Raw genomic sequence first — 19,077 nt, 5'->3', positions numbered from 1 at the left:
CACCTCAGTTATTTTATCACTTCTTCCCCAAGATAGTAACAACATTTTATAATAGTCCATTATCTAAAAATACCCATGGAAGCAATACTTGGGATGGTGTAAGGAAATCAACAGAATAACAAACAGGTTTCCACTTGCTTTAATTTTCTAATTAAACCCTAATCTTGTTACTTAGTTCATATTTAGTTAACATGATTACTTTTCATAGCTACTTTTATTGGAATGGATAATACCACAATTTTCTGGCACATCTAACTTATAGCCAGCTGCTGCATTTCTGTCAGTTCCAGCCTTGATACATATTTTACAGGTCCACAAGGTGAAAAGAGCCAATAACATGAATTTAAACATGTCTGGCATTCCACTAAGGCAGTCGGGCATTTGAAGCCTGGGGGCAAAGCATCAATTACATTATCTATTCATGGGGAAACATGGGGAGAGAGAAATTGAGTAGAATCAAAGTTTAACCTGCTAATCATGCATGCAAACTTGATTTTATGAGGTAACAATGTAATGCACTCTATTAGTAGCAGATTGAACACAGGCTTTATTTTTAATAACTCCTCATTTTCCATTAAGTCGCCCTTATTCTCAGCTAGAATTTCTTCATAGCATAACAAGAAATGCCTCTGTCCCAGGAAAAATGTTACCTGTTTTAGACTGGCTTTGTTTTTGTGGCTTTTTTTCATTGTTGTTGTCAGTGGTGTTTTATTTGTTTGTGACCTGTATAAAAGAAGTTTCATCTTTTCCCATTTTCATAACTATTTTTGCTCTAGAAAAAAAGAATAACCTGCTGTATTTGTGACATTTGGAGACTATTACCTGGGCTACTAAAGCCTTTGTAGAAAATGTGCTTTTCCACAAAGGAAAACCAAAGGACAAGACAAAGTAGACGGTAATCATTGACTGCATGGGTATATTTAGAACAAATAGGCTACTAACACATAATATTGCAGGATCAAACTAGTATGCAGGATATATTGACAAAGAACCCAAATGGGAGTGCTACTAAAAGACATAACAGGAAAGCTAAGGAATTGGTACTCTGGCATATATGCCACAGCATTTGAGATTTCAGTCCTATATGTGGTGATTTGGAGGCTGTTCAGACTGAGCACCCGCAGCCATGTATGACACTATTATCAGTGAACAGAACTGAATTCTACTTCATACTGAATTACAAATATTAAAAATACAGAGGAAATTACAACAACAGAAATGCAGATCCTGAGAGCAGTTGGGGCATCTTTCTATTCCAATAGCTGAATGCAGAGTATCAACCGCTTCTGAGACGCTGGCACGGTTTACGTTTCATTCCTGAATGGGTGAGATATGAAATGTTTTCCTGGGAGGGCAAGAACTTGAGGGCTGGCCTTTCACGCACTGAAAGGGTTTTCACTTAACATCCCTCCAGTCCCCAGATGTGTACTGCAGGGGAGAGGGAGGGAGGGAGGGAGGGAGGGATATAGACAGAGGAAAACAACTGAGAAGAAAAAATTACTGAATATGTTGTTGGTTTGGTCCTCATATCAGGAAATTCTGTCCAGCTGGAGACAAGCCCTTTTCCCCCCACCCATACCTTTTCACAGCTAAGAAGAGTTGGTTTTCAAACGACATCTGTATCTTAAAAGATATAAAAAGCTGTAAAAGAAATAAATAACTGTAACTGTGCCTTGAGCAAACATTTTCTTAAGGGCTCAAGCCAAGTTTAATAATTCATCTCGCCCAAAAGTGGAGCAATAGCAACATTTTGTTTCATTTTGCTTTATTTGACAAGATATTGCAGAATTTATACAAAAAATATCCACGGAGAAGATATCTTCATAAATACAGGATTCCAGCAGAATAAGAAAGACCTTGTAATTAAACTATAGAATTGGGACTTGGGAAATCTGGACTCAATTGCTTATCAGAAGACTCTTTGCAAATTTGGGCAGCTCATGTTGGCATTTCTTACTCTAAAAACAAGAGACTGGTAACTCTCTTACTTATCTTTGTCTTCCCTCTCTCCCACCTATTCAGATTGCAAAATTAGACAGGGACTAAATCTACCTACATGTTTCTACAGAAATACTATAATCAATTATAATCTTGACTGCTAAATACTTTTGTTCTGCACAAAAATTAAGACACACTACAAAATTAAGAATCTGTCATTTTTCTTTGTAATAAACAAAACACACAGAATGAAAAAAGCCACTCGACATTTCCTTGAGAAAAAAAGACAAAACAGAAACACTTTTAAATGATTAATGATTCATTCAGTAATTTTTTTTTTTTAATTTCTTTACAAGACTGGAATGTTAAAAACTGGATGAACTGTTTTTCAAGTACTTTCAGTTTTTTCCAGGTTAAATGTGACATTTTATTTTCCTTTCTGTAAGGAAAGGAATCTAGGGCTAAAGCAGTTTAAAAGATTTTTTTCAGTTCACTCACTGAAGTAAAAATGGGGAGAATAAAACTGATTCTTAAACAACATGTAATTTTATCTTTATTTTCTTTAGCAAATCAGAAGTAAAATATTAATTTTGGATAAAATTAAAAATCTCGGTCAACTCAAACCAAAATATTCTCATTTTTCTTTCCACTTTTAATTTTTCTATTTTTAAATAAAACTGAAGTAAAATTCAAATTATACCTCTTTTTAATACACAAATGGCTATATTTCATTTGTTATAATGTCAAAATGAAATATTTAACAATTCTCAATATTTTGCCCAAAAGTGAGTATCCAAAATTTCTGAATAGGCTCATCTTTAGAGTCTACCAGAATCCACAGTTTTCATTGGGGGGGGGGGGGGGGGGGAGAGTTGTCCTGGGTTTCAGCTCAGACAGAGTTAATTTTTACAAGAATCTGGGAGGGGACACAGCCAGGACAGCTGACCCCAACTGCCAAAAGAGATATTCCATACCATATGACATCATGTTCAGCATATAAAGGGGGCTGGCCAGGGAGGGACGTGGCTCTGGGACGGGCTGGGTGTCCAGTCGGGTGAGCGAATAGCATTGTGTGTCACCTGCTTTGTATACTCTAAGTACTGTTGTTGTTATTTCCCTCTGCCTTTGCTGTCCCAGTAAACTGTCCTTATCACAAACCCACGAGTTTCACCTTTTTCTTCCAATTCTCCTCCCCATCCCACCAGGGGAAGGAGGGGTGAATGAGCAGCTGCGTGGTGCTCAGCTGCCGGCTGGGGCTAAACCACGACAAGAGTGGAGAGAGAGGAATTTTTTAAACTCTGAACCAAAAACTTTATTTAAGCATCCTAAAGTACAGAGCAGTTTTTAAAATGATGGACACAGCGGAACTCTGGAAGGACAGCTAGCATCTGCCCAAAGTGTTCATGGTTTCATGTCTATGATATTACCTACCACTTCCAAAAGCTTCATCAAACTTTACATTTAAATACAGAATTAAAATATATAGGTGGCATTGTCAGCACTTTTCAGCCCTTTATAATCACTGCTCCCATACAACACTGCTCTCCTAAACAACGACCGCTGCTTTTCATGCATATTTAGCTTGTAATGATAAGATATACATGAATTATTAAACAATTGGCTGTGTCTTCATGTATAGGCTTTACCTTTCCATATCACCTTTTCTTTATAATTTAAGCATATTCTCAAATGCTTCATAGGGCTGCTGAGGGCTACATTCTTTGTGCCTGCTCTTAGAGAAAATGTTCAAGTTATTTTTGTTTGCTTTAGGGGAGATAAGTTTTAATAGTGTTTAATTTCACTTTCATTTCTGGCGTATCACAGTACTTCCATGAAAATGGAAAACGATAAGAAACAAATCTGCTCTTTCTGTTCAAATGAAATTCCTGGCAAAGTATTCTCAAGATTTCTATTTGTTTGCCTTAAGTGGAGTCTTCAACATCAATGTGTGCCAGCGTACACCCGTTATTTACCGTGACCCACATCTAGTCACCATGTCTTTCAGAACACTTTTCTTAGTGCTATTTGTCGTTTGCATTACTGGAATGATGGAGAGACCTGGCTTTTAACTCCTAACCTTACCAGTGGCTGACGAAACAAAAGAAAAGAAGAGTTGACCTGATCCCAAAGAACTTATAGTCTAAGAATAAACTGGGAGACAAGTGAGAACAGGTAGTTGGCAAAGGGGCTAATGAGAGGGTTTTGATTAAAATTAGAGACTTATGATCAAGCTAAGCATAGTCACATTTTATGATCCTAAGGACCAGTGTTAAGCCAAGGAGTGCTTCATTTTCCAGTAGGGAACATTCTTTAACCTTCTTGTTAAATGAGGCATATTAACATGGCAAAGAGCTCTTTGCTACTAGCTGGGGTGTTTTTATTCAGAAGAAACAATACTGAATTTCTCAGTTTTGACAAACACTAAAGAACAGAGGTCCTAATGTCCTTGTCCCCCAGGCACACGGATCCTGCGTCCGTGAGCCAAGTTTAGCCATCATACTTGTGGATTTGGTGCATCTCCGTGAGTGTCACTGCCGAGAATTAACAACTTAAAGATTGGGAAGTCACTAATTGCAAGGCAATAAACTTAGGCTATGAGTGAGTAAATTCAGATATAACGCTGATATAGGTGATGCTGCTGAAAGGGTTGCTAATAGATAACCTCGGTGCCTGGCAAAAAAAGGGTTTTCTCTTAATAGCTTTCTTCACTTAACAGTTACTTATTTCAAAATGTCCCCCTCTAACTGTGTATGTTCTGCTTTGGTGCAGTGCAAAGGAAATTTATTCCTTTGACACATTTATTCTTTTAATGGTTATTCATTTGAGAGAGTTTTGCTGTGTGAATGTACATTTTAGTTTGGTGCAAAAGAAATTCATCGTTTTGACAGTTTTATTCTTTTAACATTTATTCATTTAAATAGGCCTTCATTCTTCAAAGCTGTTAACAAGTAAAATCTAGAAAGAGGACACTGCTGGTTAAATAAATCCATCACACTGGATGCTTCAAAGGAATGCAACATACTGTCTCATCACTAACTTCGCACCTACATAAAAACTTAATTTATCTTTATAACTTAACCAAAAAGTATTTTAGAAAGGCAAGAGAAAAATGGGTGCTAAACAAGGCTTAAATATGCTCCATTAGAGATGGAATTATAATTTTTACATGGTGATTAACTGGGAGATGATTCTTCATCTGCATCTTTTCACTGTAGAACATTCATCCCAATGTTACAATGATTGCTCTGGGTTTGGATTTTTTTGGGGGTTTTGTTGGGTTTTTTTTAACACCAGAGAGCAATTACTCACCATTCAGTATTATATAATTCTATTTCTGAAAGGAAAATTTGATTAGGTTTTTGCTTTGTAAAGATTAGGTCTTAGTTTAAACTAGTTCAGGTTTCCAGTCAGTAAAGTCTAAACAATCCCCTCCCATTTTTTAGACAGTTATCTTTGGATGGGATGAACCACCCAAAAGCTCTGCATTCACTGGAGAAGGAGCCCAGACTACAAGCTCAGCCTGGATACCTGGTTTCCCAATAGCTAAAGTTAAACTGCAAAGCCATTCGATCATCTCATTATATAGAAGAGGAAGACAGGAAGGCAGGCAGGCAGGCAGGCAGGCAGGCAGGCAGGCAGGAAGGAAGGAAGGAAGGAAGGAAGGAAGGAAGGAAGGAAGTTGAAGGCATCATTTGCCAGATGAACCCAGTTTTATTGGAGAGAGATGTTTGACACATTAGAAATCTCCCCTATCAGACTGCTAAGAACCACAGATAAAAGGGCTCTTATCTCATTTGCAACAGTGTAACTCAGAAACAATTCATAAGCTTTGCCAGTTTGCATCATTTATGAGAAAAAAAAACAGAATTAGGCTTATGTTCTTTAAAGGGGAGTTCAGAGTTCAAAAAGACAAAACACAAATGAATTCTGAAATTTTATGTGAACTTGCAGGATCTAGTAAAAACTGCACTTTCATTGAACTTAAGCTGTTAATGATCAACACGGGAAATAGAGAGGACTGTATACATTTATTTAAATGTATTTTTCTTTGTATAGTTCAAAGGCACAGTGCTACCAAATAAATAAGCTAAACAGCATGCAATAAGACCTTAACAGTTAAAGCCTCACAGTACATTTCTACCAATGACTTATGTATTGCTGTGAGGAGTAAAAGAGAAAGTTTATATCTTTGGACATATTTAATTAAATAAAGAATGCAAGCGTTACCTGCTCAGAGTAAATAAACTCAAGACATTAGTCATTTTAGGAGCTTCATTAGAGGCACTAAGTACGATAAAAGAAATTATACAATTCCAATGGAACAATTAAGATTTCTGAAGTTTTACAAAATATAACCCATTTCACACTAACGATGACAGTTATAATTTACACAGATTCACAGATTCACAGGGTCACAGATTGGTAGGGGTTGGAAGGGACCTCTAGAGATCATCTACTCCAACCCCCCTGCTAAAGCAGGATCACCTACAGTTGCAAAGGATGGTGCCCAGGTGGGTTTTGAACATCTCCAGAGAAGGAGACTCCACAAGCTCTCAGGGCAGCATCGTCCAGTGCTTGGTCATCCTCAAAGTACAAAAGTTTTTCCTCACATTCAGATGCAACTTGCTGTGTTCCACTTTGTGCCCATTGCCCTTTGTCCCATCACTGGACACCACTGAAAGGAGTCTGGCCCCGTCCTCTGTACATCTAACCTTTAGATATTTATAAACGTTGATGAGATCCTCCCCCAGTCTTCTCTTCTCCAGGCTAAACAGACCCAGCTCTCTCAGCCTTTCCTCATACAAGAGATACTCCAGTCCCCGCATCATCTTTGTAGCCCTCCGCTGGACTCTCTTGAACTGGGGAGCCCAGAACTGGACACAATATTCCACGTGGCCTCACCAGGGCAGAGCAGAGGGGGAGGATAACCTCCCTTGTCTTGCTGACCACGCTCTTTTTAATACACCCCAAGACACCATTGGCCTTCTTGGCCACAAGAGCACATTGCTGGCTCATGCAGAGCTTGGGACTCCCAGGTCATTCTCCTCAGCGCTGCTTCCCAGCAGGTCAACCCCTAACCTGTACTGGTGCTTGGGGTTATTCCTCCCTAGGTGCAGGACCCTATGCTTACCCTTACTGAATTTCATTAGGTTCCTCTCTGCCCAACTCTCTAGCCTGTCCAGGTCTCACTGAATGGCAGCCCAGCCTTCTGGTGTGTCTGCCACTCCTCCCAGTTTTGTATCATCAGTGAATTTGCTGAGGGTACGCTCTGTCCCCTCATCCAGGTCGCTGATGAATACATTGAATAAGACCCGACCCAGTGCTGACCCCTGGAGCACACCACTAGCTACAGGCCTTCAACTAGGCTCTGTGCCATTTATCATAACCCTCTGGGCTCTGCCATTCAGCCAGTTCTCAATACACCTCACTGACTGCTCATCCAACCCAGTCTTCCTAAGCTTGCTAACGAGGATGTTATGAGAGACAGTGTCAAAAGCCTTGCTGAAGTCAAGGTAGACAACATCCACTGCTCTCCCTTCATCCACCCAGCCAGTCATGCCATCGTAGAAGGCTATCAGATTGGTCAGGCATGATTTCCCCTTGGTGAATCCATGTTGACCACTCCTGATAACCTTCTTTTCCTCCACATGCTTATTCATGACCCCCAGAATGAGCTGTTCCATCACCTTTCCAGGGATGGAGCTGAGGCTGACTGGTCTGTAGGTTTCTGGGTCGTCTTTCTTGCCCTTCTTGAAGACCAGAGTGACATTGGCTTTCCTCCAGTCCTCAGGCACCTCTTCTGTTTTCCATGACCTTTCAAAGATGATGGAGAATGGCATAGCAATAACATCTGTCAGGTCCCTGAGCACTCGTGGGTGCATCCCATCAGGGCCCATGGATTTGTGGGTGTTCTAGATGTTCTCTAACCCGATCCTCCTCAAACAAGGGAAGGTCTTCCTTTCTCCAGACTTTCTCTCCTACCTCCAGGGTCTGGGTTTCTTGATAGCTGGCCTTGTCAGCAAAGACTGAAGCAAAGAAGACATTCAGTAACTCTGAACTTTAGTATGATTTCTTTATTATTTCTTATTATTTCTTTTTAAAAATTTCAACAACTCCTTATATGTGATTTTAAAGCCATAATGGTGGTCTCAATTTTTAAAGAACTGTAGGTAGTACTGCTTCCAGCATTTTGCAAGAAATTATAAGGGGTGTTTAAGGATGATCAGTTTAAAATTTCTGAAAATTGGCTCCCTGGTAAAGCATACAAGAATAGATTTACAAGAACTAAAACATTCTAAATCTCTAATGACCTGGGAAATAGTAGAGATATATTATTTATGTCCCAAGATTTTACCTGAAGTATTAAATATGTCAGGTTCCCTGGCACTTGAATTTGAGTTGTCTATTCAAAAAATATGAGAGTTAACAAGATAATTCCTGTTTTATCTCGTAGATGATCTGTTCACTGAAATTTTGACTAATTTGCAGAAGATGTAGTGCTTAAGCAGCTTTTTATTCCAATATTATTTTTCTTCTCAGCTTATGCTTTGTTTGAGTTTACCAGCTTGACTGTGGAATTCTCTGAAATAAAACTTCAGCAAGTTTTCTTTACCACAAAGCTCTATGTTTGTTATTTCTGCTCTGATTTAACAGTCTCATGTCTTCTGTAGCAACTTATTACTATGGGGAAAACTTCAATAACTTGGACATTCTGGTTTGTTTTGTTTTTGTTTTTGTTTTTTTCTTCCTTCTTGCTCACAGTTCCAAAGACACCTCCAGCTAATGTAAGTGGCAGAAGTGGAAGGCGGCATGAATTAGTAATAGCATGGGAGGTAAGGGACTTTTATGATTAAAGGTTTTGTTTCATGTTTGCTTCTTTGAGGGCAAAGTAAAGAGTAGTGTACCGGGGTTTTCTTACAGCAAATCTTGGCAAGACATGAACACAAAATACTGTTCTTTAAATATGTTCTATAGTTTCAAAGTAACGTGCATTTTCATGTGGTTTGAGTAGAGGGCATTATGGTGAATCTAACACATCTAGCAGAAGCTCCAAAGCTGTGCTAATTCATCAGTTTTTTCTTCCAGATCTACTGCTTAGGTTGATTTGACTTTTTGGATCTTGTGTAAATGCCACACCATATGAAATAATAGCTAAGGGAAGAGAATGAAACCCTTGTAATTTTTTTAAAACTTAAATTAAGAAAGAAGTGTTTAAGTCTTTCATAAAAATATAAAACTAAAGACATGAAATAGACCTTTATTTTGAGAAGATATTTGTGATGCAAGATGCAACACAGATGTAAGACTATGCCAGTGGGCAATTGGAGGAGTGGGTGTTGCTTTCTCTGCTAATCATAAATAACTCAGTAGAACAGAGACTTTTCTTGAGGAGTTCTCAAAACTTCTAGATTCATCATGAAGAGTTTCAGATTCAGAAAACATACATACGTATGTATATGTTATATATATGTATGTTACATATATATATAACCAAGAAAAAATCCATCAAATAAAGACATGGGGTTTTAATGAAAAAGCCCAGCCAACTTGAGGAGAACTTCAGATGATGAGACACACAGAATTCTGACTAACTGCTTAAAATGGCAGATTTTAGGACATCTGAAGACACTGTCTTCTGTTGGCACATCTGCCTTCTCCGACATCAGCTACCTGAGACAGCTGAGACAGAGCTGATTTCAGTTTGCTTTATAGCCTATAACTATAAACAGCAGCATCTCTTCTATTGGGAGAAAATTTGCTGAATCCCAAACAAATACATCAGGTGGCTAGAACTGTATCTGATGTAAACTGGCCTAATCCCAGTACCTAATATGATATATTAATTTGTAGTATTCATATTAAGTGTGTTTATAGTGTCCCCCAGGTGACTGGAGTGGGGGGACTATTGAACTGTGTTATATCTCCCTCTCTGTCAAGGGTCAAAGCTTTCATAGATTCATAGAATCATTTTGGTTGGAAAAGACCTTAAAGATAATCAAGTCCAACCATTAAGCTAGCACTACCAAGTCCACATCTTTTTCTTCCAAAAGAAACCAGAGACCCATGGATGTCCCGTCCTACAATACAGGTACAACAGACAGTTAAGGATTAGCAATTCCCATAACATAACTTTGAGTATATATTGGCTTTTTTTCCACAGAAGCCAGCTGATGCTTCTTCACTTATAGCTAAGGAGTGCAAACTGCCAATAAGGCAGAAGGTGTCAATCCTTCCCCCTTGTTTCAGGTTAACTCCTTATTTCCATCAATACCTAGTGGTTTTCTTCCTAGTGTTAATATTTTCAGCACATTATTGTTTCACATAACTCTTAAACTGCATAAAGTCATTAATCAAATTAAGCTTACAAAAACATCATGGCATTTCATCTGTGTCAAATATAAATTGTGAAGTGGGCATATTTACATTTCTTAATTGTTTGAAATATTGCTACCATTTCTAATTATAGTCACTGTCTCTTCAAGAAATGGTAAAAAACCACACAAAAACATGCAATTAAAAGTAAGTGCTGAAATTTCTGCTAAAGAACTAATCCTAGCGCATTGGATAACACTCCAACAACTCAGTAGAGACTACTGTGCTGTCTGGAGTAGCCACTGCAATAAGGCACAACCATAGTGTAAGTTAGCATAGCTCCAGCATAGTCAGTTTGTGCTTTTGCAGCATCCAAAAAAGTCTTATTGGACTCAGGCAATAGGAATTCAACAAAGTACTTTGAAGTCTGAAGTGATATTGACATGGTATATGGATCTCTGGGAATTCAGGAAAAGACTAACCTACCTAGGCTCCTGAAATATAATCAGCAGGTTCAAACAAAATTTTATTCACACAACTTTAGTTCACAAACTGTGTGTTTGACATTTGCAAGGGTTCTGCTACTTCTCTTATATTTCTGGCTTTTTTTATAGTGATTGTCTACTGCCAACTCCTTAAGTAGTGCAAGACTCCTCCTTTCCAACTCAAATCACTAGATGACAAAGTCTGTCTTGTTTTTGCCTCGTCTGCCTTTGGAGACCTTTTTTTTTTTTTTTTTCTTCGATGCACAGTGCACAGCTTCAGAAGGATGGGTAGAAAATGTCTGCAAGAGGGGTGCATGGTGATGAGACATTCACATGCAATGTGGAAGGGAGAGGATTCAGTGTCCCCTGTGCCCCTGCTTTGATTCACGTGTTCATCAGCTGCAGATCTAGGATGGGCACTTCAAGGAAGGGAGCTTAGACATCCTTTTTTTGGAATTTCCTATAGGCCTAATACGCTGACAACTGTTAAACATAACCTAATTCCGAAACTAGTCCATTGACTTTATAAGAAATGTAGGCAATAAATTAGCATGAAAAATTCCATTCCTTGAGCTGGACATGTAAGATTTAGCTTTCGCAGTGCTCAGCCTCTCAACATATAAATCCCTTTGCTGACTGCCTGCTTATGGCAGATGTGTCCCAATTTAAGTGGCTAATTTCACAGATCCTGTGAGAAGAGAAAAGCAAATGAGGTTTTTTTTTTTTTCACCAAGACTGAGTTTGAAAGTTAGGACAACTAGATTTATTACATTATATCCTAAGACTCAAATTGAACCCTATACTTACATGCCTAAAACTTGACACCCCATTTGGATATAGAAATGAGGCTGGCACCTAAAACTCAAGAGACTCCCACTGCAGCATCACTCATAGCATCCACAATCTCTCTGGGCAACCTGTTCCACTGTCTCACTACCCTCACAGTAAATAATTTCTTCCTAATATCCAATCTAAATCGACCCTCCTTCAGCTTAAGGCCATTACCCCTTGTCCTATCACTACATGCCTTTGTAAACAGTCCCTCTCCAGATTTCTTGTAAGTCGCTTTAGATACTGGAAGGCTGCTATAAGGTCTCCCTGGAGCCTTCTCTTTTCCAGGCTGAACAATTCCAACTGTCTCAGCCTGTCCTCGTAGAAGAGGTGCTCCAGTCCTCAGATCATCTTCATGGCCTCCTCTGGACTCCCTCCAACAGGTCCATGTTCTTCTTATGTTGGGGGCCCCAGAGCTGCACACAGTACTCCAGGTGGGGTCTCACAAGAGCTGAGTCGAGGGGGAGAATCACCTCCCTTGACCTGCTGATCACAGATGATTAGGTGAAGAAGCTCTCTTACAAGGTTCCTCTTCAGAAGCAATTGTCCTTATGTGTTCCCAGGCATGATAAGTAAAATCCTGTAATGCAACTGTAAGGGATCACCCTCACACAAGCAGCTAGATAATGGTCAGCCACTGAATGACTGTTTTCTAAATTAGTAAAACCATTTCTGATCATTACCTGAACTTCATTTTTTAGCCAGTGTCAGAAGAGTTCCAGAATGGAGAAGGATTTGGTTATATTGTAGCCTTCAGACCCAATGGAACACGTGGCTGGAAGGAAAAAATGGTGACCTCTTCAGATGCCTCAAAGTTCATCTACCGAGATGAAAGTGTGCCACCTCTGACTCCTTTTGAAGTGAAAGTCGGTGTTTACAACAACAAAGGAGATGGTCCCTTCAGCCCTATTGTGGTCATCTGCTCAGCTGAAGGAGGTCAGTTCAACAAGAAGTTAACTCGTATTAAGCTATTTTTATATGTGTCTTATTATGCCATGCTTTTTCAATCTTAAATTTCAAAATTCTTTGCAGAAGTACTAAGTAACATTAAACACGTTTTGCAGGGTAGGAGGTGAACTAACTTGCCAAAGCTACCCAGAAAGCAAGTGACAAAGTTTAGGAATATAGGAATAGACTTCAAGCCACATCAGTCCTAAACCAAAAAAAATGTCTCTTTTAATGAAGGTTCATCCCTAATACAAAATCTGTAGTCTTAACTTTAAACTGGGATGCTCTAACAATGAGCAAAGAAAGGCTGATATTTTCTAATGTTTCTAAGGTTCATGATACTTTTTTTAATGGCATAATCAGACAACAGGTTAAGACTAAATAAATCCACTTATGAATGTTAATTTCCTGGTTAATGGATACTAAAAGTGCACAGAATGCAATTTTGTTCTTATTTTTATTAATTTTTTCTATTATTTTCTCTCTTTTTTAGTTCATTAGTATAAAAGTTCTGTATTTATGTTAATGTCCAAATATTCAATGTGAATTATAGGAATAGTTCAGAAGAACAAGTGAAAAATAGTTCTTGAGAAATTCTATGTCAACTTGACATAACTCTCAACAGTATATTGTGGGGGGAAAAAAAAAAAAGACTAATTTGTACTAGTAAAAGAAGTTTTTCTGTATTGGCAGGAGCCAATGTATGGGAATTCCCATACACACAAAAGGCAAATAACTTATCCACAGGAATTTTTTCAGCAGCTCCACTACCAGAAGTCATATACTTCAATTTTTCTTTACTATACTTTTTCTTTACTACACTGTCTCATGTTAAGAGAATCAGTACAGTACTGAGACAGGTGGGAGGAATTGCATGCTATCTCTACAAAAATGTATGTCATGGTTTAACCCCAGCCAGTAACCAAGCGCCACACAGCTGCTTGCTCATCCCTCCCCTCAAGGGGGAGAATGAAAAAAAAACCCTCGTGCGTTGAGATAAAGACAGTTTAATAGGATAACAAAGGAAGACAATAATAATAGTAATAATAATAATAATATCAACAACAACAATAATAACAACAATTACAAGAATACAAGTGATGCACAAATGCAATTGGTCACCTCATGCAGAAGGAAAAAAAACCCAACCCGACGCCCACTCTGTTTCCGAGCAGCAATCTCGCCTCCCGGCTAGCTTCCCCAGCTATATCCAGAGCATGGCGTTATATGGCGGGGAATATCCCTGTGGCCAGCCTGGGTCACCTGTCCTGGCTGTGCTCTCCCAGCTCCTTGTGCACCTGGCAGGGCGTGAGAAGCTGAAAAGTCCTTGACTTAATGTAGACATTAAAACTACCTAGCAACAACTAAAAACATCTGTGTGTTATCGACATTATTCTCATGATAAATCCAAACCACAGCGCTACACCAGCTACTAGAAAGAAAATTAACTCTATATCTCAGCTGAAACCAGGAAAATGTAGTGTGAAGATAATGGTATTTCATGTGAAGCTGGAAAACATTAAAACTTATTCCATATTAACCCACAATAAATGTGTGGGTTTGGAGCCATGATGTAGCAGACATCTCTCACAGTAATTACAGAGGTTATAAATGCTGTTTTTGCTAAAAGCAGTTCCAGTAATTTGCTTGTGTTCCACTGTCTGGATCAGTATTACCAAGTATTCATATTATTATAAAAACAATTACATTTTAAAATGTAAAAGTTGTCCAGTACAACTTGGATATTTTTACAGTTGACTTCCCTGTTCCTCAATGGAAAATGATACTGTGGACTGATGGTGATGTTTTTATTATTTAACAATTCCATACTCTAATCACAAAGTTCAATAAAAATAGAGTTTTGCAAGGGAGGGAAGGCAAAACCTTAATGGATTTTTTTTTTTTAATAGAAAAAGCTATTTTAACAAAAGCAAAGTCCTTTGCTTGTTATTTGGACAAGACTGGAAATGGAATAATCAGTAACATGTAAATCATTTTTTCTAACATTTCTTTTAAATATTAACTTTACAAATTATCTTAATAGAATTATTAAAATTAACTTTCTCTCTATGCTCCCAGAGACTATCTCTAGAAACCAACATTTCTGATTATAATTCACTTACTTGAAAGTACCTACCCATCATAGCTTTGCTAATTCAGTCTCTGTATGTGTCTGTACATTAGACTTTCCTTTGGTAAGAGAAATTCTACAGGGCTAAATAAAAGACTTATATTTGAGAAAAAAATATGGGGTGCTGTGACAATACAGTGCAAAATTAATTTATAAAAAGCTTTTCTCCAGAATAACGCCAGGTGATATACTGAAAAATTAAAGCAACAACAAAACAGTTTATTACAGCTATGTTCCGGGCAATATGGAGACTGAGGACAATAGACATTTCACTTGCTGTGAAAAAAGGGGGAACTGGTTTTGAAAGAGTCACGGAATTTCACACTTAAGGAGCTAAACAACTGACGGCACATTTTCTCAAGGATTTCTGTTGAAGAGGAGATATTAAATAAAGATTGACAGTACAATATATTATGGTGCTAGGGCTGATCCAGCAAACCCTTAGCTTACTTGCTTTTCATCACGCAGTCAATTCACTGCTCTGCAATTGTCTAGAATAAAGGCTTAGGATAAAAGTATTAAAAGTTAAGGAAACTTTATGTTACATATTGAAAGGTTCCCCACATGTACAGATGGTTCTACAATTTGTCTAAGGAAGTCTAAAACCTGTTGTCTTTGCTAAGCACACAGGAAAAAAATAAGCGTTTTCATAGGCTAGGTTCTGGACAAGGAATAAATTTCTCATTTATTAAGAATGAATGCATCTCTCTCTTCTGTATGACTTTGACTGCATATTGTATGTTCTCTGATCTACACTCAAAGCCCATCTGTGGTGCCTCTGAGTTGTGCCTAGGCAAGCAGCTTGACAGGTGGCATTAAGATGTTCTCCTCTGTGAACACAACTGACTGCCTTCTGATTACATAAAGTCTCTCTGACTCAGGCAAAAGGCTTAAAAAATGACCTTCCAGTGAGTAAAGAATCTCAGAAAACACGAACAAAACACTGAGCGCTTTTTCATAAGTAGAAGGGCTAATCCTTTTGTCTCTAAGTCAGATATTTAGAAGATAATATGATACCGATGGTTACTGAGGGATTAATGATGCTGATAACCTAAAGTTGAAGGGGGGAAAAGCCTGACTGGTTATAGATGTTTTAAGACATTTCTTCTCCTTCCTTGGCCTTTTAAGTTCATAGGAAACATCATCAGGATACAGCTAATGGGGGAGACTATCCAGGAGCTAAAGATGCAGATGAATGTAATGGAGAAAACAGAGTGGAGAAGCAGAAAAAAAGCTTGTACAAAGCCAGCTGAGTAACCCAGGAGGAAAAAAAGCACATGTGACCCACTGGAAAAGATGTCTTAATGCAGTATAAAAGTTTGAAGGAGGTCTTTCCTGGAGACCTTAGGAAAGGAAGAAAGCAATCAATCAAGGAGAGAATAAGAAAAAGAGAGGGCAGATGTTTTAGTGAAGTAAAAGAGATGATGGCAGCCAGGGACGAGTTCTGAAGAGGAAATGAAGATGATACACAGAAGATGCAGGATACCAAAAAAAAGATGCACAACTATCTTCAGTAAGAAGGCAGAACAGAAGGACACAATAGACATGTTCCAGCACCAGGGAAAGACTAGCCTTCATAAAGGAACCCTTTAATAAGAGAAAGAGACGCCAGAACACATGGAGAGCACAGCAGTTAGGCTGCCTGCCAGAAGAAAGTTGCAATGTGCGGGCCTGAGGCTGAAAAGGAGCATGAGCAGAGCAGGGAGAAATCTTCTGACTACTTTCTGCAGGAAAATAATGGTATCAGATTCCTGCTAGAATATACTGAAACAAAGCACTGAACTTCAGTGCAGGCACAGATGATTTTGATCAATAGAGAATAACAATTGTAAAGGCACAAGATACTGAAAATAAAACAATGAACAAAAGCAGTGTTAAACACTGGGGGTTTTAACATTTATATATTCTTTGGAGATTTTTCTTGATTACTACCTTCCACTCAAAGACTGAGGGGTTAAGAATGCCAAGAGTACTAATATGAGCTTTCAGTATCAGGGAAATCATATGCAATCTCTATGTGTGGTTTTAAGTCACTGGAAGAGGAAAACTTGGAAAATCAGAAATATAGCAATGGAGAAGGAAATATAAAAGAATAAAAGTATGATTGCAAGAAGATGGAAAAGAGCAATGGCCAGGTAGGCTTGCTTTTGCAATCATGACTAGACAAAGTATGAGCTACTTAGGAAAAACAAAAGTAAAAATCGTTGGATATCGTAACACACCGATGATGTGATAACATATCTGGAAATACAAAACCAGTGTTTGGATAAAACAGAATATCCTTGGGTTCCATGCCAGTTGGGGAAAAGGGCAATTAAAAAACTGTGAGTCGAACTAGAGGTCAGTTGCTGATGGCCCTGATAAATTTGGATGCTGAGAAAGACCTTTCTAATTTTAGGTAAATATTATAGGACATTGCTATTTATGAGAGAATTTAGCTACTCAGAGTAGTTTGGATAGTAAATACAACTAATGACCTTGTGTGATAATTATCCGGCTGTGATAATTAGAAGATTCTTTATCCAGTACTGAATAACAGAGAAGAAATAAAGGTACTATAGTCTTGTTTTGATGAATAATTAAGACACGATAGAAAAGCTGATCATAAATAACAGTGGAATAAGTAATCATTAAATAGCATGAAATTATTTAATAAGCTGGAATTAACAGTTGAGACTAGAAATGGAAGTGCTTTGGAATGTCTCTGAGCCAAAGGCGTAAAAGTTTATACTACAAGAAACGGTACATTTCTAAGGCAGTACATTACATCTGAGGATCTAAAGATGTACCCACTAAAAGATATTCAGAATAAATAAAAAGCATACATAATAAAATCCAGATAATGAAAGGGATAAGAATAACACAAGTATTATCAAAAACTAAGGTGAAAAAAAAAAAAGATTTTTTTAAAGTTAAGAAAGTATATAAAGCATGAAAAAATCTGAGGTAAATAAGTATTGATATTAAAGATAATCAAGAAATGGACCAACATTAATGAAATACTTTATCATTTATTTTGAATAAATAAGATAATATAGACAGGGTAGCTAATAAGAATCTGAAAGTCTGCAAATTTTTCCATTTGTAGTGTAAACTTGTAGTATTATCAAGTGGTCAGAAATTCAACCCATTCCAATTTAAGCAATACAGAATTTGCTGTTCAAATGTACCATAAATTAAATTTAATCTGTTTTTCTATTCATGACTACCATGGATGGTGAGAGCTAGTCCCCTGGGGCAAGATCTTTTCCATCTCAAAATAATGAAAACAAATAACAGTTGGCAAAAATAAATTTTAGTTAACTTACCAAGAAAAAAAATTAATACCTTTACCACCAGACATGTGAAAGACTTGGAAGGCTACTGGCAGAATTTCTTAAAGATCAGTCTTAGATTATATATATTTAATATTCATAACACTAATAGAAGAGCTGGTTATGATATTGCTGTTATTACAACTTCAGGATGAACTGTCAATACAAGGAAGGATCTGAAAAATACATAGAAAAAACGTGAAATAGAGGACTAGAGGTAAAGGAACATGAATGACATACAAGCACTAGGTCAAGTACATAAGGAGTGGTAACAAGCCAGTCCTTTACAAAATGGGAATCTAACAGCTAGAACCTACGCACAAGACTCAATTTTTTTAATTTTTATCAGGGCATCAATCTGATAAAATTATCACAAAGCTTTGCTAAAATCTTATCTACAGTTCTGGTTGCTCATGCTCAACAGAGAACTCAAGATGATACAGGTTCTAAGGACTAACAGGATCATAAGAAAATGAGTAGAAACTAGGACAGCTTGTTTCTTTTTACCTAGTAAAAACAGGCTGGGTTTCGATAAGATGCTGCCTGAAAATCAGGGAAGTTGTTAGGGATGGTGAAACACTTTTAAAGGTAAAGGGCAATGATGCTAAATATTTTTCTTTTTTTTTTTTTTTTTGTTTTGTTTTGTTCTGTTTTGTTTTGGTTTTGTTTTACCAAGTGAAACAAGCCAGCCATTCTTTACCCTTGAAGCCAACTGGCCAAAAAGAGTTCACATCAGCACACTTGAACACTGTCACTCTCCAGGCTGTGGCTGCATCCACACACCTCCTGGGAACCATCCCTGGCCAGGCACCAGCTTGTGCCTCGGTATATTTTGGGGCAGCACTAATTTGCCACAGTAAATATTTCGCCACAGATCATGCTAAATATTTCATGCTATGGACAACTGTATATCCATGCTCAGGCTGGTGTCTTGCCTCCCTCTTCCTGTTTAGTTTACAAGTCTAGACACAGCCTATCAGCATGGCATGGTTTAACTCCAGCCAACAACTAAGCACAACACAGCTGCTTGCTCACTCCTCCCCTGGTGGGATGGGGGAGAGAATCGGAAGGTTAAAAGTGAGAAAACTCATGGGTTGAGATAAGAACACTTTAATAA

General features: G+C 38.0%; 1 protein-coding gene across 5 annotated transcripts in view; it reads left to right on the top strand.

The window, feature by feature from the left end:
* CNTN5 (contactin 5) overlaps positions 1 to 19,077 on the top strand; it is a 753,708-nt gene that overhangs the window by 714,530 nt on the left and 20,101 nt on the right. For all 5 annotated transcript variants that reach the window (XM_054805742.1, XM_054805482.1, XM_054805387.1 and 2 more), the window contains 2 exons: positions 8,701 to 8,771; positions 12,269 to 12,503. In XM_054805742.1, the coding sequence (XP_054661717.1) occupies positions 8,701 to 8,771; positions 12,269 to 12,503 (306 nt within the window). The remainder of the gene's footprint in view (positions 1 to 8,700; positions 8,772 to 12,268; positions 12,504 to 19,077) is intronic.

Source organism: Grus americana, chromosome 1 (genome assembly GCF_028858705.1).
Source record: "Grus americana isolate bGruAme1 chromosome 1, bGruAme1.mat, whole genome shotgun sequence".
Lineage (NCBI taxonomy): Eukaryota > Metazoa > Chordata > Aves > Gruiformes > Gruidae > Grus > Grus americana.
Note: the sequence above shows the minus strand (reverse complement) of the source record. Positions and strands in the feature narration are given on the sequence as shown.